This window comes from Doryrhamphus excisus, chromosome 1, assembly GCF_030265055.1.
Source record: "Doryrhamphus excisus isolate RoL2022-K1 chromosome 1, RoL_Dexc_1.0, whole genome shotgun sequence".
Taxonomy (NCBI): Eukaryota; Metazoa; Chordata; class Actinopteri; order Syngnathiformes; family Syngnathidae; genus Doryrhamphus; species Doryrhamphus excisus.
Window position 1 is genome coordinate 37,864,991 of NC_080466.1, and position 23,105 is coordinate 37,888,095.

The 23,105-nt window shown below is 37.3% G+C and overlaps 1 protein-coding gene across 16 annotated transcripts in view; it reads left to right on the forward strand.

Moving 5' to 3' along the window:
- The first annotated feature begins 5,246 nt into the window (after window positions 1–5,246).
- The window catches only part of cast (calpastatin), a 36,020-nt gene continuing 18,161 nt past the window's right edge, over window positions 5,247–23,105 (forward strand). For 8 of the 16 annotated variants that reach the window (XM_058067501.1, XM_058067519.1, XM_058067619.1 and 5 more), the window contains exons 1-2: window positions 5,342–5,404; window positions 5,932–5,988. In XM_058067501.1, the coding sequence (XP_057923484.1) occupies window positions 5,357–5,404; window positions 5,932–5,988 (105 nt within the window). In that variant the 5' untranslated portion in view covers window positions 5,342–5,356. Of the gene's footprint in view, window positions 5,405–5,931; window positions 5,989–10,850; window positions 11,037–17,872; window positions 18,195–23,105 lie in introns of those variants that run through there. The other 8 variants (XM_058067513.1, XM_058067592.1, XM_058067537.1 and 5 more) reach the window with 7 other exon arrangements.

Consider the following 23,105-nt stretch of genomic DNA (forward strand, 5'->3'; position numbering starts at 1 on the left):
CACGACTGGGGGGTGGTGGGGTGGGGGGGGGTGTTCACACGTCAAATTACGGTTGCTATGACGTCAATCCAGCGTCTACCTTCAGTAAAATATGTGAGTTTGTTGTCCCTTGAGGAGGAGGACGGGGAGGGGGGGATAAAAATATCCCAAAAGGAGGAGCAGGGACGAAATACGTCAAGGAATAAGATTTATAAATCCATCATCTGATCAGGTTAACATTATAACAGTAATACGGGTATGTTTATGCCTGTATTAATACATAATATGCAACAATAAAACGAATATCTTTCCTATCTTTTCCCACCAGGAAATGATTCAGCACCGAGGACAGTTCCTTGTTTTCAGCAACATCACAGAGGCATGACGGGAAAACAAACAAGGCATTTAACATATACTTTATGGCAGCAATATTCAAAACCTCCCATTATGGAAATCTACAATTAAGCAGTAATTAATTCAAACAGCAATTACCTTAAAATATCATAATCACATGCTACCAATAACAACAGTATCAGGAATAATGGTGGTCGGTTTGCACCTTGTTGAAGTGAATCACTATAAAACACAGGTGTCAAACTCAAGGCCTGCTATATCTTTTATTTTTAAAATAATTGTGTAATATTTAGAAAAACTGTATTGAATGCAATTGGAGTGCTTTTTCCCCTTTTTGTTCTAATACCCCATTTAAAATGAATTATATAATATACACTATACAGTGGTGTAAAAAAGTATTTTCTTATTTTCACACTTGTTTTATATCAAACAAATTTTAATCTTAGTTAATGACAACACAAGTTAAATTCAACTTTTTAATTAATTATAGCCCTGAGTGAAAAAGTGATTGCCCCCCCATTAAAACATATAATTTAAGTGAAATTAATTGCGATACATCACTCTGGAAAAGGTTATAAAGACATTTCTATAGCTTTGGGACTCCAGCAAACCACAGTGAGAGCCATGAACATGTGTAACGGGGGCACACGGTGTTGGTATGGAATGTGGCAAATCCCACTGGTCTGTATGTCCAACAGATGATGGCCTATTGCATATTAATAATAAATATATTACATCAAATATGAACAAAAATGTACATCATAAACAGTCAATTGCACAAATAATTTTGAATAAATAATAATAATTTAAATTTTTGCATGTTTGTGTGGGCAGGTAGATGCACAGGATATGAATGAATGTAGTAGATAGATATTAAAAAAATCAAAAAAATCAAAAAAACAAATAAGGGACAAGAACCGGGATATAACTTTCCCACTTTTGCACAGATTTAGTAGAGATACTCAATTGTTTTAGGCCAACATTAAATTTACACAAGTACACACAATCAATCAATAATCATTATTATATTATTAATTAGCCTTTTATTATTACTATCATCATTATTCTTCTTCTGATTATGACTAATACTACTAGTAGTAGTAGGCTAGTAATAGCCTGCTTTTGCCCTATTATATAACATTTGTCAGATTTTTTTTGTAAAAAAAATATTTTTTTTATTGTATTGATTTTTTTTACAAAAAAAATAAATATTTTTTTTATTGTATTGATTTTTTTTACAAAAAAAATCTCTGACAAATGTTATATAATAGGGCAAAAGCAGGCTGATACTAGCCTACTACTACTAGTAGTAGAATAGTAATAATCAGAAGAAGAATAATGATGATAGTAATAATAAAAGGCTAATTAATAATATAATAATGATTATTGATTGATTGTGTGTACTTGTGTAAATGTAATGTTGGCCTAAAACAATTGAGTATCTCTACTAAATCTATCCAAAAGTGGGAAAGTTAAATCAATAAAAAATATCAAATTATTGAAAAAATAAATCAAATCATTTAGGGGGATTTAAGAACATTTTAGGGTGGCTGAAGCCTCCCTAAAATAGGCCTAATGAGACTACTGTTGCCAATTAAAGATTGAATGTGTACAGCATGTAATGTGATGTGGTCTATTCAACAGTCTATTCAAACCAACCAATGGAACCCATATTAATATAATATAAAAATATGTTATTGTCAGTTTGTGATGCTGTTCATGTGGAGGAGAGGCAGTGCGCTCCACTGACGAGAAAGCAATAAAGATGTTGTGGGCGTGGATCCTGTACGCAATGGAGGACGTGGTTGAGTGGTCCTAATCAGACAAGCTGTGTAGCGAGAGCAAACAAACATGGCCGACAAGGCACACGGTTACACAAAAAGGTCTCTTGTTGTAATTTACATGAACAAAACAAGACAAAGGAAGAAGATGTGCTTCGAATGGAGTGAGATTCTCAATCATTTTCAACTCGATGTTTTAACACTCGTACTGACTGATTAGCTTTGGTCATCTGGTCTTGAGCAAACAGCTCGGCATCGGATCAGCAGTATAATCCACCTTTACCTAGCAACGACTGTTTGCTTTGCGAGGAGGCAGCACACACACACGCATGGAGGCGCACGAACAGGAGCGGCAGAAAGCAGCAGGAAGATGGATGTTGGTGTTTGCGGCAGTGTGTGATCATTGATTGTGGGCTCGTCCTTCTGCCTGATGATCTAAGAGCATCTGCCGAATGCTCTCAGATCGATCATGCGGCTTTCCTTTGACCAACCACAGAACAAAAACATGGCAGCATCCTTCTACCAATATATTCACTATCTCTCCTCTGGACATGTTATATCGATAACTGACTTTATCTCCAAGGCCTCTAACATGTAATGTTCCTCTGATGTACCCATTCCTGATCCTATCCATCCTGGTCACTCCCAATGAGAACTTCAGCATCCTACCTGACAGCTCTAAACGCAGCATCCTTCTACCAATATATTCACTATCTCTCCTCTGGCTGGACTCTCTGACTTTATCTCCAAGACCTCTAACATGTATTGTCCCTCTGATGTACTCCTTCCTGATCCTATCCATCTTGGTCACTCCCAATGAGAACCTCAGCATTCTACCTGGCAGCTCTAAACGCAGCATCCTTCTACTAATATATTCACTATCTCTCCTCTGGATATGTTATATCGATAACTGACTTTATCTCCAAGGCCTCTGACATGTAATGTCCCTTTGATGTACTCCTTCCTGATCCTATCCATCCTGGTCACTCCCAATGAGAACCTCAGCATCCTACCTGGCAGCTCTAAACGCAGCATCCTTCTACCAATATATTCACTATCTCTCCTCTGGACATGTCCCAACCATCTCAGTCTGGCCGATAAATGACTTTATCTCCAAGGCCTCTAACATGTAATGTCCCTCTGATGTACCCATTCCTGATCCTATCCATCCTGGTCACTCCCAATGAGAGCATCAGCATCCAACCTGGCAGCGCTAAACGCAGCCCAACCATCTCAGTCTGGCCGATAACTGACTTTATCTCCAAGGCCTCTAACATGTAATGTCCCTCTGATGTACTCCTTCCTGATCCTATCCATCCTGGTCACTCCCAACGAGAACCTCTGCATGCTCATCTCTGCTACCTCCAGTTCCAGATCTACCTCCAGTTAATTACATGCATGATTAAAAGCTAGTTTTACACCAGTTCATGCCATATTTGTTCGTGTATGTAAACAAATGGAATGTCATCACTTATCAGTCACCTTTGGATGTGTCTTCCATGCTGACAAAGCCTTGCAAAGTCAAGACTACAAAGGAGAGTTCAGAGGTGAAAATGCCCATGCAAAGTAAAGCCTTGACATGAATCTGGGCCTGAAAGCAACATGGAGTATTGTCTGTGATGACTATACATCATCTATACAATCCATGTTGACATTTTTGTCGCTAACGAGATACCAACATACATATCCATGACTTATTCTCTGCATTCCTGCCTCACCTTTGTCAAATAGGATCGTGAGGGGGGTGAAATGAATAAAGGTTACACACAGGTTTCCGTCGCTTGTGTAACTAAAGCTGTTGAATGTTGTACAAATGTCATGTGTCATCAAAGGACGTAGCAGCAAATGTCAAGCAGATGTCATTCACACTGGCATCTTGCTGCAGAAGGGAGGAGGAAACGAATGATTGACATGACACGACGTGTACGTTATCAAGAAGCGTGAAGGTCAGATGGAGCAACCTGGCTGACGTGTGTAGGATGGTTTTGTTTCCACTCAGATGCTGTGTGCATCTGATAGCAGTACGTGGACTGTGTGTGTGTGTGTGTGTTAGTATTTCCATGTGTTGTCTGGGCTCTTTTCATCCACTGATCCACTTTATCAATTATGCAGCAACATTTTAGAAAAAATATGTTTATCTTTCAATTTTCTTACTATACACATAATTGTAAACATTTTGGTCAAATTATTAGAATTCATATGTACACATACCACAGATTTACACAGATGTACACAGATTTAATTTGATTTTACGACATACAAATAAAAAAATATTATTCATTATTTTAATATAATAATAAATAAAATAATAATATAATAATAAATATTGTTCTCACTTCTTGAACGTGAAATGAAAAAATATCTTACCATTTACATTTGAACTCGAATTTAATCCAAATTTAATGTTCTAATCATTAATATATAGCAATTAAAAAATAACTACTAATAACTAATATTAAATTAACTTATTTGTTAAATTTTTAAGTACTGCAAGTTTATAGATTTTTGTAAATAAATGTAATTTACAATTCCAATCAAGTTGATGGAACTGAAATTTCTATTTTAGCCACTAGAGGACAGCATTGAGTTAATACAGCGCTAGTTAAGTCTGCATGGTGACGTAATCGATGAGTCATTTTGTCCTTTTGTTTTCTGGGGGGAGGGACGAGGTGTTACCACGTTAGCAATATTTAAAAAAAACATTGACGCACAACTCAACCCTTGATGTATGGTAATTTGACTAAAAGAGGTTTCCCCTCCACTTTATAAAGAATCTGGCGATGTTTTCGAACATAAAAACGTATTTTTTTGTCCCATTAGAATCACAATGTTTTATTTTACCGTGCATTCATCATAGGATGGTAAGTGCTGTACTGTTTTGTGATGTGTACAGTTTAAATAAAGTTGATTGAAGAGGATAAAAATACAAATAAAAGGATGTGGGCGTGTCCCCTAACATTGGCTTTGTTTCCTCTGTTTAAACAAAGTTGTTTCAAACTAAATAAAAAGTGAAAAATGTTACTTAATAATACAGTTATTGTATTTTTTTTAGAAGAATAGCTACACTTAAAGTAACACAAACACTCAGTAACACTGCTTGTGCCAACATCTTTAAACCATTTAAAGCCGAAAGTGGTGCCAGCGGGAGGGGCAAACTTATTCTGCTTCTAGGGACTTACTCGTACACGTTTTGGACTTTTGTGCGAGAAGGGAAGTAAAAAAGTTGATCCACTCTCACCAAAATGCCACATAAAAGGAGAAACCACGGTCATCAGAAACACACCAAAGAGGTTAGTGGCTTTTATCTTTGTATTTTTATTTCCAACTGATGATGTTTACATTGTTTTTTATGTGTCTATATACATTGTATGTGGAGTACACTAGTAATAAGATGTGTCCACAAGTAGTAGTCTGCATATCCTGAGGCGTTGCACAACTCTTACCATCATGTATTGCTCATGGGTTGAGTGACAAGATATGAGTTAAGACATGAGCAGGCCACTTCTTTGGAAGCATGCACAGTGATGGAAGTGAGGGGGTGGTGCATAAAACACACACACACACACACACACATACACACACATACAGGTCAATGCTCTACTATTGTTTACTGGGAGAGGAAGAGGCTGCGGTAAAAGAAAGAATTTCATGCAAGTCAGTCAGTGAATCAAAAGGCAAACAGCACAGATAGCTGTGTGTGTGTGTGTGTGTGTGTGTGTGTGTTAATTGCCCAAATGTGCTTGGGAGTGGCATGACAACTTTTATTTCATAAGAGAAAGAAGTTCCAGTAGAAGTTCCATTGATTCTTTATTTCCAGTCGTGTGTCGTCGCCTTCTCATCACTCATGGCTTATGCAGCCTACTACTACTACAAAGTAAGTACCTTTGAGTCAATAGCACGTTTTATTCATTCATATATTGAAGCTGGAAGTGTTTTTTACAATTGGAAACTATCAATGAGACTGAAATGTGTGTATATTGCATTTGGGTGAATTATTGGAAATACTACCAGCAGTTGTTATTTATTAAAATCAGCTCATAAACATGTTAAAATACTTACTCTTTTGATGTTACACAGGGGAAAACAATAGGTGAGGCACAGCATCCTGTTGAGTTCCCCTGAATGTATTGTTATAGCCTCCCAGTCTGTAGCCAAACAACAGTGTGTGTGTTTGGAATGAGTTTCTTATGTTTCTGTTTTAATACATTTTTTTATTTGTATAGCACTTTTCAAAATACTCAAAGACACTTTACAGAAGAATGAAGTTGAATAAAGCAAGTAAACAGAATAGAAGACACGCCAAAATACAACATTCATTGGTTAATACAGTTAAAACATGAGTAAAAGCGGGGAGGGGCGGGGCACAGCAGTCAGATATAAAAAGTTTTGTGAAACATTTTACAGTTGAAATATTGTTTGTTTTTCTATGCAAAAATATCCAACACAGGCATACATCATATTAATGCTGTACATGTACCAACACATTTATTCCCTTAAAATTAAACTCTTTAAATATACAGCTAATATGATCTATTCTTGTGTCAAAGGTCATAAATGCCTAAATCACCTATTCAGTCAGCCATGCTTGTTCTTCAGTTGATGTTTGTCTCCCTCTGCTGATTGCACACAAGATTATGCTGATAATGGCTGCTTCCTCAAATAACACATATTGTATCATACAGAGAATACTGAAAGTGTGGAAAAATGGCAGTTTTGAGGATGTTGGCTTTTTTGCATGGTTCAAATGAAGTACACAGTAGAGTGGATTGAGTCATTTATGGTTGTGACACCCGTAACTATGCAGACACCGCAAGAATCCAATGAACAATGTGGGAACGACACACCCACCTCTCCAGAAGGTGTTTTCCTCCTCTCTACTTGGGGTGTACCATTGTACTGTAATCACGGTTCAGTACTTTTAAGGTCATGTTTTGATTAATTCGGGGAATAAAATACCAAACAGAATTTTTAAAAAAAAATTATGGATGGCTTTTTTTTTGCAGAAAATTGATATGCCAATACTAAATTTCTGATACTGATATGTGTAACATGACATACACTATCTCCTGTGGTGGAATGAACACATACGTGCTGTATACAGCATTTTTTTTATCGATATCAACCGATTTTTATGCTTATATCAGACATCCCTATTTAAAGTGGCATATTCATTAATTCATTCATTTTCTATTCATTCCCTATCCTCACGGGGGTCGTGGGTGGTGCTGGAGCCTATCCCAGCTGTCTTCAGGCGAGAGGCGGGGTACACCCTGGACTGGTGGCCAGCCAATCACAGGGCACATATAGACAAATACTCACAAACAATCACACTCACATTCATACCTATGGACAATTTGGAGTCGCTAATTAACCTAGCATGTTTTTGGAATGTGGGAGGAAACCGGAGTACCCGGAGAAAACTTGGAGAACATGCAAACTCCACACAGAGATGGCCGAGGGTGGAATCGAACTCAGGTCTCCTAACTGCGTGGCCTGTGCGCTAACCACTCATCCAAAATGGAACATAACATTTGTTTTTATGAATGAGTGAATGAAATAGAGTGTGCTGTATGAACAGCATAAAAATGCAATATCCGTTGATATTGTATCAGATTTTTTTCCCGATCATGAAAAGCCATATTAAAAAAAATACTATATACAACACATATGTGTATCTCATGTTGCACATATCAGTTATCAGTATCGGCTGATCTCGGTATCGTATATTGAGGTTTGGACAATATTGCATATCGGACATCCCCAATAATAACTTAGTAAGTCCAGTCCTGTGTGTGTTTTTACTGCGTTTTCTTTGTTCTGTTGAAAAGTCGCATGGTGTGGAACAAGGCAGGGATAATAACTTGTCACTGACACTTCTCTTCTGTCGAGATATGATGCCGTGCATTGGATGATGTCGGTTGTCCATGATGGAGTGAACTTTTGAGTGTTTTGGCATGAACATTTAGTTAGATGCTAGATGCTAAAATTTTAGCTAGATGCTAAAATGCTAGGTGAATTTGCACCACTTTGTTGCTATCTACTGTTTCAAAAGTCCCGGCTTGGCTTGTATGTAAAAGATACCCAACCCTATTTACGATGTGTCTGCACCCCTTTTATTTTTAGCTTTTAGTGTAGCTCTTCATACACCACGATATTTATGTCCAGTGAATGAAATGAATGTTTGCTAAGTGCCGCTAACAATGCAACACATAGCGATGTCTGAGGTTGTTGATGGACTGGACATAGACAAGCAGTGACTTCACGTTAAATATAATAGAGCCCTGCTTACTGTAGTGCAATAATAATAATAATTATCTTTTATTGTAACAATACATCTAATTGTGTCTTCTCATGCAATGCTGATCTCATTAAATCTTGAGCAGAGCCTCCATCATCACAGTTGACAACACAGGCACTACAACTACAGGCGGAGTATTGTTTCCCATGGTGCACCAGCTAGTTGGACTAGCTGGGTTAGTTGGGGCCTCACACTGACAGTAGTGTTTCTGCATGACAGGAAAGGAAGACAAATTGGTTGTAACATGCATGTAAGACATGTGGGAAGCATGTACCGTTCACATGACATTTTTTTTAAACATCTCAGCAGACTAGTGCACCCAACCCTTGGCTCATGTTCCTCATGCATAGTACAAATACAGTATATTATATCTAGAAAAGAAAGTCTATGATTTAAAGTTTCAGTTAACCTTTGTTTGCCGGCTGCACAAACGGGAGTAGCAAGTTTATAAAAACATTAATGGTACGAGCGCACGGCTTTAAAATGCTGATTGTATCACAGTGACTCACTCAAAGGCCGTATTGTCTGCACACGCTCCACCCAAGTACGGGCCCAAGAGGCGCACCGTGCTTGCAAGTTGTGGGTGAGGTACAGCAGATAGGAATGCAGACTTTGTGCTTTAAGGTGACAAGTAAAAACAATAGCTTGAAATGTTTTCTTGTTTTTATCGCTTATTGTTTGCTTTAGGTGTTTCAAGAGCAAGTATTTATGAAGTAAACTTGCATAAATCCTGTAAAGGACTTCCCATAATTTAAGCTTGAAACAAGTATCTTTTTAATGTGCATATGATATTATGTTGAATGTACATACAGGATGCAGGTGTTTTATGGTAATAGTAATGGTTTTATTTCATCTGAACATGCATCAGATTACAATTGAATGCATCCCATAATCAGTTCCCAGTTCCACATGTCCAAAAGGAGTAGGAAGAAGCAAAGCTTATTAAATCCTACCCCTCCATCTGGTACTTTTACAATCAGTAACTGTTACATTTGTTCACTTCCTGCTTTCCATATTACAGTTTAAGGCCGGGGTCTCAATTATAATCAATATTAATTATATTAAATATTCATAAATATATATATAATATAATAGTCATCAATGCTTCTGCTATACCCTCCACTTTTTCAGTGCTTTGGTTCTTTGGAAAAGCTCTGATAAAACATTAACTTTTATTTCTTATTAAATTATTAAATAATGTTTAATGTTAATTTTTATTTTTCAACACAAAATTAGATGGAAAAATAAATAATCAAATCAAAAAACAAATGAACAAATTAATTTTTATTTATTATTAAATTATTAAATAAACGTTTCATGTTAATTTTTTATTTTTCGACACAAAATAAGATGGAAAAATAAATAAGCAAATCAAAATACAAATGAAACAAATTAACAAATGAAACTTTCATATCAAGGCGTGGGCCTCAAAATAGCGTCCCGTGGGCCGCATTTGGCCTGCGGGCCGCGAGTTTGAGACCTCTGATTTAAGTTTTTTTTTTTTTTTTTTTTTAATAATGTACCTCGTATCGAAGTACAAGGTGATATGACCATACAATGGCATAATGTGTACCATAGTAAGTGTCAATATAGTGATATATATAGCACATCATGACTGGTTCAAGACTCTTCATCCTTGTATTTAGCAAACATCAACTGCTTGTATTGTTTCTTGAATTGGCTCATTGTTGTGCATTGTTTGATTTCCTTACTCAATCCATTCCATAGTTTGATCCCACATACTGAAATGCTATGGCTTTTTAACGTAGTCCTAGCATATAAGTGTTTCAAATGTAGTTCTTCCCTGAGATCATATTTCTCCTCTCCTGTAGAGAAGTATTGGATGACATTTTTAGGTAATTGGTTATTTTTAGTCTTATGCATTATTTTAGCTGTTTGAAGATGAACTATATCAGAAAGTTGAAGTATTTGTGATTTTATAAATAAGGAGTTAGTATGTTCTCTGTAGGCGGCATTATGAATTATCCTTACTGACCTTTTTTGCAGTACATTTAGCAAGTGAAGATTGCTTTTATAGTTATTACCCCATATTTCCACACATGTTATATTAGTCTTGAAGTTACATAAGCTCCTAAGTTTGTTGATTTACCTGTGTGAGTGTGTGTGTGTGTGTTTAAGGCATGAATATGATTGTCAAAATGGGTGTGGTCAAGCGGTTATATTTATTTACACTCATAAAATGCTCTCCCCCGTTTATGACAATGTTATATTTCATCCCTGTATTCATGCCTGGGTATGTTTTGCATGATATAGATTGCGTGCAGGCTCCTCAGGTGGCTTCCGTTCGCTTCTCTTCTAATCCCTTAAGAGTTAAAAACCCAGTTTGACTTATGCACATGTGAGCCATGCCTCCTGACTGTACTGTGCTTCCCAGACCACACCCTCTTTGCTGAACCCTCCCCTTTTCTTCTCCCTGCGTGCTGGAAACATGCTGCTGCGAGCTGACAGACACGCCAGCAGCTGACACACAAACACACACACACACACACACAGAGAGAGAGGCACCATTAGCCAACATGGGGCAGATACTGAGCTGGATCCGAGGCCCCCGTGAGACCCCAGCCCTACAGGATGTTGCCGTGGAGGAGCAGGTGTGTGTTCAAGTATGTGTGTGTGTGTGTGAAATGTGCTGAGCAACCGAGTGAAAGTATCCACGTGTGTTTTGTTTTGTTACTGTAAATCAGCGTGTAAAAAGAAAGGTTTGTGTTGTACTAGCCCACTAAGAGAAACTCTCACAGTGGAAAAACCATGTTGGCACCCCTCCAAGGTGGACCTCTCTCCCTGCTTTCGGAATGTGGAGCTCCTGGTCAGCCCCCTGTGAGCTCAGTATGTGGATGTGTGTACAAGCGGTGAGATATTAAACCAAGTCTGGTACAAGGCCGTCACTGTGTTAAAGGCACACAAGCAGGTGTGTGTGTTTTTGTTTTTGTACGTTTTACACAGATTGTTGAGTCTTTTGAGACTTCCTGCGTCTCGCCCAAATAGCATTCTCATGTGATAATGCGTGCTGCGATGGAGCAATCTGAAAGGGTGTTGCTGGACTCGGACTTCTTTTTTTTTTTGTACAGTCTAGAATTATACATATTTTATCTCGGTGCAATTGTCTTTCAATGAAGATCCGCTTTTGGCTGTTTAGCTATCAGAGCTTTATTATCAGAGTGTTTGTTTACTTGCTGTTTGGCAGGGTTGACATGCAGACTGAGAATGCCATGTTCCGGATTTTTACGGGAAGGGGTCAGTTCTGTTGCTCGCAGGCACAGCAAGAACATTTCTATTAGAAAATAGCTTTCCAAAAGCCCGTATCCCAAAAAATCAAAATAAAGTCTCAAACCAATGCAATGTTAAATGTTTAGCAAACAGTGCTTGTCATAATAAAACATAGAAATCTTTGAACAACATAATGAAAACTACAAATTGTATGATTATTTATTGAGTATAACCAACTGAAAAAAACAAAAAGTAATTTTCACATATAGTAACCAAACCACAATACTTTTTTAAACCTTATTTTTAATGTTCCAAAAAAGTGGCAGTGGTCCACAAATGGCCCCCAAGCCTCATATTGGACACAGCTGCATTACAGCCTGCTTAGGAAGACATATCTACATATCACATGCACACGCATCAGAACAAAGTCCACAGATGATAAGAGGAAACAGTTATAACCCAAACCCTTTAAAGGTCAGGTAGCCATATTTGGTAACGTCAACTTTAGTCAAACTACAAGTCATTTAGCAAAGAAAGCTAATGGTACCAATAATAGTGTTAAATATATATATGAATATCATATATATATGAATATCCGGACATTCTCCTTCAGGATTTTTTGGTAGACTGCAGATTTCATGGTTTCATTTATCACAGCTTAAACACCAAGTTTTCCAGGTCCTGAGACAGCAAAATAGCCCAGACCATCACACTACCACCACTATATTCTACTGTTGGTATGATGATCTTTTTCTGAAATGCGGCATTACTTTTACTTTTCACATTTTCCAAAAAGTTCTTCTTTTGTCTCAGCAAAAATTCTGGCAAAATTAAGACCAGCCTTAATTTTTCTTTTTGTTCAGCAGTAATTTTGGTCTTGGAACTCTGTCATGTGAGCCGTTTTTGTCCAGTGTCTTTTTTTATGTTGGGGTCATGAACACTGACCTTTCACTGAAGTGAGACTTTGAAGTCTGAAGTCTGAAGTCTTTGGACTTTGTGGGGTCTTTTGTGACTTCTTGGATGAGTTGCCGCTGCAGACTTGGGGTAGTTTAATTTAAAAACTGCATTTTGTCTTCAGTAACTAATATTTAAATTAGTTCGATGATCTGATGATCATGTGTAACAAGTGTGACAAACATGCAAAAAAATATGTATATGTTACATGTTATAAAGTACAGTATATGGTACATCACAAACTCTTGATTATGCATCATAAAATGAACAAATTCATTAAAATGATTAATGTGTAATACATAAAAACGTAAATTTTCCACCTTTTATAATGTTGCTTAAAATCACTGCATCGCATTCCATTCCCATTATTCCCAGGAAATCCCATTATTCTGTGTTTTTAACGAACATAGATCAGCTTGGTTCGAGTGCCTCGTGTGTGGGTCACTGAACATTTGTCACATGACATCCGAACACTGAAGTCATCAATAACCTGCTATTTGGAGCGACTTATGTCAAACGAGCATGTATGTTATGCAATGCTTAAAATAGGCATAAGAATCTGCTGAGTAGATGATATATGTCAACATATTATGTAACGGTTAAGCACACCGATGTATATATATTTTCCTATGGAGTAAATAATTGTAATTCTGTGTTTTGAACGTGGTTGTGTATATCGTGTATGTTGACTGCACACCCAAACGTTGTCAGTCTGTCTTGTAAAATCAGGTTGACAGGCTGGAGGGCTCACCTGTCAATGTGCTTCACTGACGTGATGCTGTTTTTGTTCCTGCTGTCGGTCTACATCTGCCATGCTTGATTTAAGGCAGCTGTATTTCCTGATACGAATGCTTACTTTGTGTGATATAATTACGAAGATTCTTGGTAACTGCAGACTCTGAGGGTTAGTTGAAGTGAAGGGCAGCAAACTAAATTTAGAGATGGCAGAGCAAAGGACACCTAAAGCACAAGGACATGGATGCACATTGAAACTGGAGAAGTTCTGTTGATTACAAATGTCCATATATGGCTGTGCTTATCTGTATGGAATTACATTTCCCATAGGTGTGAGTGTAGGTATGAATGGTTGTGTGAGTTCTATGTGAGTTCAGGTCTTGTTTTTTTCTCCAAATTGGGGTCAGCTTTGACCTGCATCGTGGTTTTGTGTTATCCGTGACAAGCATATTATTAGTATGACTCAACTTTTTCTTGTTGCATTACTTTTTTTTGTTGTTGCTATTTTTGTTTTTATTTTTTTATTTCTTCTTGTCAATTTTGTCTCTTAATATTATGTCTTTTATTATCATTATTGTCATAATATTATTATATATTATAATAATATTATAACATAATATTATTTTATTATCATAATATTTTGACTTCATTAGCACAATAATATACTGTAAATTTTACCCAACCTAAAATTACGTTTTTGTTTTTTTTTTGCTATTTCTGTTTTTATTTTTTTATTTCTTCATGCCAATTTTGTCTCTTAAAATTTTCTTTTATTATTCTCTTTTATTATTATATTGTCATAATATTATCATATAATTTTATAATAATATTATAACATAATAATATTATTGTCATAATATTTTGACTTTATTAGCATAATAATATACTGTAAATTTCACTCAACCTAAATTAATTAAAAATTAATTGAATTAATTTGATTCTCATAATATTTGGGAAAAAGTAAAATTTGTAGTCTTTAATTTTTCAATTTTATGCAATTGGAGTCTTTTTTTTAAATCTTAATATGATTACTTTATTCTCCTAATATTTTGTCTTTATTCTCATAAAAGTACTGTTTTTATTCACTGTTTTTATTCATTTTTTGCTGTTTTTTCTGTTTAATTGTATTTTTAGAATAAAATAAATTAAAAAAAAACAGCTGCACTTTGCACACCCCTGCCTAAAGGATCCAAGGCATTTTTAGTTGATAAAACAACCACAGATTGTATACAGTATATCTCTTTTGTTTAATATTCTGATGAAATGAGCCAATGAGCCTCTAAACAGATGTTTTTTTTAAATATTATCATCTTGTTGCAGTATTCGAGCACACCCATTTCAAAGAGATGATTTGCTCATGGCGATTTGTTTGCTTGTTACATAAATTAGGCCAGGATTGAAACCGGTTTCTGTTGGATTTGGCACCATATGAATAAAAATGAATAGCCAATTGAAATAACAAATGATATCTGCTTAGGTTTTTAATGTAAAACACGACAATGTTGCATGTTAGTATGCTAGCTGGGACTGCAGAGATTGGCAATCCATGACATCATGCACACTCGTATCAAATATTCCCTTCCTTTTCACCTCAGGTTTAGGTCTTCCTAACAGGAAATTGCTGTGTTTTTTTGAGAGCTACTTGGTAACATCTGCTGTGTATTTGCTTGGGGTTCGATTTTTTTGTTACCGAAGCCTGCGGGTATAATATTTTCCACATTTCTCCCAATCTTCAGTAGGTTATTCCAGTCTTTCCTGTTCACTCAGCACAACCTATTAACATATCAGCAGCAGACTATTTGCAATTTCAACATACAATTCCTTTTGGAATTCCCGTTGCAATTGTCGACCAGTGCATAAAATTCCCAGGGAAACTATTTGTACTCTCTAACATTTTACATAAACAAGCTTCCCACATGAAGAAGAACTCTTTAAAGTTCTGACTGGGCGGGGTCAAGGCCTGCTTTGGCTCATTATTTGACAACACAGATAAGTGTTGCTAGGGGTTACCAAGTAAGGCATTTGAGTTCACAGTACAAGCATTGCAATGCTGTCTTTGCCCTAGAATGAGAGGCTGTGTTGATGGTGCCAAGTTGTTAAAGTAGATTTATGCAGGAAGGTCCAGAAACACACACAAATATTTCATCCATGGCTGGGAATGGCCCATCTATCTGTCCTTTTTAGAGGATTTGGAGATAAAAAGGCTTGGATAATTCAGACGCTAGGTGGAGCCTCTGGTCTAGAGTCACACACATTTCCAAGTCAAGGTTGTAATTTTGACTTTTATAATCATCTGCTTGCTGGTTTTGGGGCAAGTCTATTCATGTGATGCTTTCAAGAAGTAGACCGTTCGCTGTGTGGCTCACATAGAAGTCCAAACTTGGCAATTAGGTATGCCGTCGTCCAACGCTTCGAATTTCGCAGCTTTACTTTATTTGCAAAATGTATTAATTAATAGGGGTTGTCATGCAAGAAAACATGCAAGAGCTATCTCTCAAGAACAGGGCAGTGCTTAGGGCACTATTGGAACCATACATTAAGTGTTTACGCACACCATTAACCTTGCAATCCAGCCTACTGCGGTGTTCCCAGCCTCAGTGTCAATGTGTGCAGTGTGGTTGTTTTTTTCATAGCTAGTTCCGAGTTAGTAGCACAAACCAAATGAATCAAAGGAGAATGTAAGTAAAGGGTTAAGCGGATGTCTTGCTTCATTTGTTATGGTACTGTGGTGACTCCCAAACTCTTCTCCCAAACACACCTCATATGTAGAAGAGATCCATGTTGATAATTTAGCAACACGGTTGCTATATTTGGCGAGTAGGGGTGTGCATTAAAAGTGAATGACCAGAAATGTTTCTTGCATCATGCATGCATTATGCATCATGCATTAGAGGGAGTGGAGCTCTACATCTGAATCCTGCATAAACCCCTCCACAATGCAAACCAACCCCTGACGAAGAAGGCAGAGCTTGGACACACTGTTAAGTGAAAGTTATGCTTGAAATGCTTCACAAAACAAAAATACTCTTTTTTTTTTTTTTAAAGCTAGCGGAGTTAGCTTTCAGGAAAATATCAGTTCCCACCTAAAAAAAAAAGAGTATTTTTTTTAGTTGGGAACTGATATTTTCCTGAAATACAAACTTTATGGTACATCAACAAGGATGCAACAGCTACACAAACATGCAGCAAACTTTCAGGAAAATATCAGTTCCCAACTAAAAAAAAATACTCTTTTTTTTTGTTGGGAAAAAAAGAGTATAAAGTTAGCTTTCAGGAAAATATCAGTTTCCAACTAAAAAAAATACTCTTTTTTTTTAAAAAAATACTTTTTTTTTTAGTTGGGAACTGATATTTTCCTGAAAGCTAACTTTATACTCTTTTTTTAAAAGTTTTTTTCAATTCCCAAATTAAAAAAAATACTCTTTTTTTTTTAGTTGGGAACTGATATTTTCCTGAAAGCTAACTCCGTTTTCCAGCTGATAGTTGATGGTTCCGGTTGCCATTTTGTTAGCATGCTAACAGCAAGTTTTGTGATAAAATACAACACAAACAGGACAAAGTTTGGACCATATTGTATGCAAATCAGAAAATGAAATGTACTTTCTTTATTGGAAAACCGTAATTTTATAAATCATTTCCAGTTTTAAGAGACAAATCCAAATTTAGCAAGAGTATGCATATTTCTGGCCCTAACCTCAAACTGGTGTGGCACGTGAGTGTATCCTGACACACACGGACAAATGTCAATCATGACTGTCAGACATAACAACAGTGACCCACATTTGAACCACAGTGTTTGTTACGAAGCAGAAAATAGCACAAAAGTGTGAGCTGACAGACACGGTAAGCCCTCACAGTAGAGTGCCACTTCATTGTCACTTAAGTGTTGTGAGTATTAATAGACACAAGGAGGTGCTGCTCCATTTCTATTGAGCACGCTTGATAACACAGGACATTGTAGGGCAATGTCTTTAAAGTCGCTAAAAGGATTAGCTTCTTAAAGCAGGCAGCATGCAGAGACAGAGAAAGCCTTTTTTTTTCCTCCTGCTGATCATGCTTACGTAACATCTGGCAGTTGTATTTCCTGTACATTCAGCACAACATTCACATTCGCTTTAAAGATCTACGAAGGCCGCAGGAAACATGTCCGTACTTGTGTTCATGTACTCGGTCGCGTTATGTCCTTTTTGTTATGTTTTAAATGAAGCTTTTTGTTCTCGCCGTGTTGTGTTTGGGTGGGGTAGGGACAACATGTGATGTGTTCCGCCTCCTTCTCTTCTTTTCCTTCCAAACCGCATACACTCTGCCTCTGTTGGAGTGGCTGTGCAGTCTAGATTCCAGAGCAGTGAGTCTATCAGTCACACCCAGACGCTATTGGACGACCAATTTCTTCTTCTTTTATTTCATCTGCGTACACGAATGCATGTAGGCCATCATGTCTGCTACTGGTACTGCCACAATCCTATTTATATAACTTGCCCAGGCCCAGCCCCAAAGTCAGACACCCCCAGGGTGATATATTTTTTTATTTTTTTATTTTCCATGCAGGCAAAGAAAAGTGGGCTGTTCTGTGTTGACCCGACCGTCCAATCTGACTCAGCCTGCTCAGCGGGAAGGGGAGGGGCTTGAAACCTACCAGCTTGTTGTGTGCACTTCCTATAGGGCGGAGCAGTAACTTGTGCACTACTGGGGCGTGTTTTTTTTTTTTTTAGACGTGTTCATGTGTGTGTATGTGCATATACATGCATGTGGATTAAAAAGTGTTTGTTTCAGCAAGGATCTAAGGTGACCCAGCCTGAAGATAACATCTCAGGAGTGCTTAGAACAACATATATAGAGGATACTATCACACAAGAAAACTTATGGTATGTATCAGGATTGCAGTACTGACTTTTTTTATGTGTGTGTGTTGAAGGACTTCCTGACTGCTACCTGTCAACACTGTATAGTTCTCGTATGGAAGATCACTTGTGTATTTGAACAGCCTGTTGTTTTTCTATGTAAGTTTGACGTGCGTTGAAGTATGAGGAGTTAAAAAGTTAGGCTTTTGTGGCGTTGTTGTTGAAGTAAACAACACTGCTGTTCTATTAATATGATTCATGTGTCATCCGGCAGTTCAGAAAATGAATCATGTAATGCTTGTTGTGTCTTTGGCGTTAATCTGTTGCTTTTTTGGTCATTAATACCACAAATCCGGAATGACAAGTGCAGATATCAACAAAGGCTGAACAATGCTAAAATTCAGTAATTTTAATTGTCAATAATTGTAATTGTACACAGTAAAGTTTGTTTGAAAATGGAATACTATCTGAGTAATCCTACTAACTAACAAACATAATGGTAATGGGAATTCCTTGGATAGAATTCCACTGCTGTACCGACGCTCCCTTTTCTGGGACAAAGGATTATTATTATTATTTCAGAGAAAATAAAAGAAATACTGTACATCTGTTCCAGAGTGGAATTATACAGAATTATTAAATTACAATTAGAAATGCATATAAATGAAGAATATAAGGCATAATGATTCTTGACTGCTCCCAAAGACACAAGATGGCAGCGAGATCAACACCTTATGGTTTTACCATGAGTTCTTTCTTGAATTCAATAGTGTTTCTCACCTCAGCAATCTAAAATGGAGCTAAAGACAGTTTTGGCAAACATTTTTTACTCTAACCAAAAAAAAAAACACGCTAACCATGGCGGATGCTAACCGAGGCGGACGCTAACCGAGGTTCCACTATCCATATACTGGTATATGTGCACTTAAAGTCTTGTTTAGGCAGTTCGAATGTTCTGCAAGCATTTTATCCTGCCCACTTTTTGGTTTGCGTACATAAGCTACGTCCAACGTAACACGCTTTGTTGTCCGCTAATGGTAGCAATTTGACAAAGTTTAGCTGCTAGTGTTAGGCGTGATTGAATGCAATGACAATTTATGCCAAAATGAATGCAGTTTAACTTGTACTTATATTTTTTTTCGGTACAATCTGTTCTTTTTAGCTACTGTTGACAACAAATGCTAGCTTATGGTGATGGTGGTGAAATGGAAAACGTAATCTGGAGCCAAAGATATGCAGCACCTTTTAACCTTCTTGTTGATTTTGTCCGGTGCTTCTCAAATAGTGATGATACCAGAAATGCAATATAGCTGTTTACGCCACTATCAAAGAAATCCAGTGTATTCATTCCCCAACACATCTTGACACTGATCCCACATCAATAACTCAACTTTTGCTTTTCTTATTTCTGCATTCCTCACTTCCACTTTTTGCTTTGTTTGCTGACCATCTTGTTGGTCGTTACCATCTTTATTTTAAAGTCCGAGCAGCAGCTCGAGAAGCAGCTGCTGCCATGCAAATCCACATGTGTCAGTCTGTGGTTTGAGGGGTGGGGCCTAAGATTAGTCATCAGTTTTCAAAACAGGCTCCAGCTTCAACTGCATAGCTGTGAAAGGCCTGGGACTACTGCATTGTTTTTGATGCGCTGTTACGTGTGGATAAGGTTACATTTGGCGTCATATATGCATCACGCCCATTTATAATGGCGCATGAGGGAGCTATATTTTTAGAAAAGTTTGACTCAACTTGTCGGCATGGGCACATCATCATTCATGTGATGTCACTTAGATGACCTCTAATGACCACGATGTAAAGGAGTTAAGAGATGTAAGAAATGCTACATAGCGGAATTTCCAGGTTCTGCATTCCGACAGTCCGATGAAGACTTTGTGGTCTAACTATCAACATATTTTCCTCGTGAAACAGATACATGGACACTCTCGGCCTCTCCCTCTGCCAATACAATGTGTGCACTGAGGCATGGTCAGATTAATAGGAATACTGTACATTTGAATATACACAATTTTATGTACAACAAGTGGAGCAGAGCTGCATACTCTGGTTAGTTTGACAGTATAGTAGTTGTTTGCTGCATGTTTGTGTAGCTGTTGAATCCTTGTTGATGTACCATAAAGTTTTTTTGGTGACTTGGTTTGACCTGTTGCTGGGCTTTCTTCTGTGGAACTCACTTGGAACACAAGTGGTCACCGACCGGGCTCAGTTGGCCATAGTTACAGGCAAAGCTGCATTCTCAACAAGGAATGTGTGTGCTGCAATTGTGTGCATGGATCGTCAGCACGCTCCTTCAAATGGTAATATATTTCTGTGAAAAAGTATAGGAATGTTTGGACTGCACCACTCCATGAAGCATATTTGGGTCGAAGGTCACCACAACTGTTATCTGTCAAGCTTTTACGTCTAATAAAAGAAGTGTATTATGGCAAAATATGGCGTATCATGGTCTTTCAGTATGTCATGTTTTATGTATGATCATAACTGTGGATGAAAATCTGATGTTTGTACTACCAGGTCATCTGTCATACCTGACACATCGACAGACCCTCGGGATTTCATATAATTATCATGTAAATGTACTGGGATAATGGGATTTTAATGAGAAGTTTTTGTTACACCCACTACACCCACTGTACATACTATTATCCACACATGTCCATGTCGAGCTTATCAACCTATCAGAAATCACAGGAGATCATTCCTTAATATAACAGGCTGACTCGCCGTGTAATCTTACAAAAAAAATGCTAAAATCATCACACAGCAACCTAACATTCAAAAGGTATGGAAGCAATATAAAATACAAGCACCAATATGAGATTAGAATAAAAAACTAGTCAGATGATTCAGTCAGCTGCATCTGAGGCTCTCTCTGATGGACAATGTACTTGTATTGTATATTTCTTACCTACCCTTTGAGTGTTAAGTTGCTGTGCGATGATTTTACCGTTCTTTCTAAGATGACACCGTGAGTCAGCCTGGTATATTGAGTAATGTAACCTCCTGCAACCTCAAGCTTGTTGTGAGTTCCCTGATAGCTGGTGATTGACTCCTGTCAAAGAAAGAGCTACCGTTTAGGTAGTTAGTAGTATTAGTAGTAGTTCTGAAGTAAAGGAGATGTCACGAGATAGCCATAAATTAGTCTCACCGTTGTATAAGCCATCTTATAATGATATTTTGAAACTGAAACTGGTGAAAACAAATTCCGCTCTTATCCACGTGGACTGTAAAGGAAATCAGCCTGTTTGCAGATATTTTAGAGGTTGCCTGTGTATGTTGTATGACTGTTTTTTGTGAGCTGGCATGACTTATACATGCACATGCATCCACAATGACAGCTCGGGTGCACGTGGAATATTTCAACAGTTTCCATATCAGATGGAGCCTGGAGGGTATATGCTTTCTTGTGTATAGAGCTATTTTAATATTTATCAGTGAAAGGCGTGCACATGTCTGTGGTTGTTTGTGTACAGTATGTACATATGTACATGTATATGTAGTTCATGTTGAAAGGCGATTCCCCTGGACTGTGTACATTTGATTTTATAATATAGCAAATGCTGTGATTTAATGTTCTGTTTGCATATATTGTTTGCATGCATGAAGAGCACACACAGAGGGTTGAAAGGATGAACTGCAGAATGTCACAGCAGCTTGAGATGGACATGGTAGCATCGGTTTCATCCTTCCTTATTTGTACACAATACTCATATGACTAACTGGCAAATGAGTCACCAAATCCTGTTGGCCAACTTCCCATTGATTTGAGTGGGATTAACATTAACTAATACAAGAAAGTTCTTAGTGGTTTTAGTGTGGATTTGTTGGAAAGGGTGATGATGTCATTCATGTCATACCTACAAGGTTCCTGCTGTGGCTCAAAGTATAAACGAGAATACATCCCAGAATGCTGAAGTATCTATTAGCAAGGCATTGAAGGTCCAGTTATGCCCATTATAAAGTGTATATTTTTGTACCCATCATAAAATAATGTTTACATGCATCAAAAACCATACCGAAAATAAATGAATAACACTTAAGTATAGCGGTACTCATAATGGGATTTTTTTTTTCTCATCATAATGAAAACATCAGAATCTGTTGAGACTTGCATTCAAATTCCGTCAGCACATTTTTGTTAACTTAGCAACAATATTATTGCTGTAACCAGAACCACATGACTAACCATGTGGTAGGGTTATACCCTAGGCAACAGTGACCTCACTTCTTGCTTACTTACTTCTTTAAACAGCATTATTTTTGTCTTTTTAGATAAATGGAACGTTGACAAAGAATATAATGCATTTTTTTTTTTAGTGTTCAAGGCAAATATTGAGAGTGATTTGCATGCTCTGATCTAACTTGTGACCCATTTTGTGTTACATGCAGCACTAGTCTGTGAAGAAATCACTGACAGTGTGACACTTTACCAACCAAAAAGGTGTCTGCGATATTGCAACAGAAAAATGACACTTGCCTTAAAGTTTAAACACGGACAACAAAAAGTTAACGGCATAATGACCACACTAATGCTTGGATGTCTGCATGGATGTTTTGCAACTTAGCATACCTGACATTAATGTTGTTCTTCTTCAGACTACAATCTAGTAGTGTCTCTCCATCAACAGCACCTCTGCTGGTTGCAGACAATAGTGCACTCATTCACGTCTAGAAACGATTAAATTAAAATCAATGAATCAGTTAACATTATTACATATCTGTTCACTCTTCACACAGGTTACGTTTATTAACAAAACACACAAATCTCTCATTAATGATATTTTGGAAGGAAAATTCGTCATATGCAACAATATCTTTACAGAAAGACTACCAAATGTTAAGTACAGCATATGATTGACAGTCTGTTTTGAAAGGCACAACAGAGCACCTGGCAACGCTTAGCGAGACAACAAGAGCTGA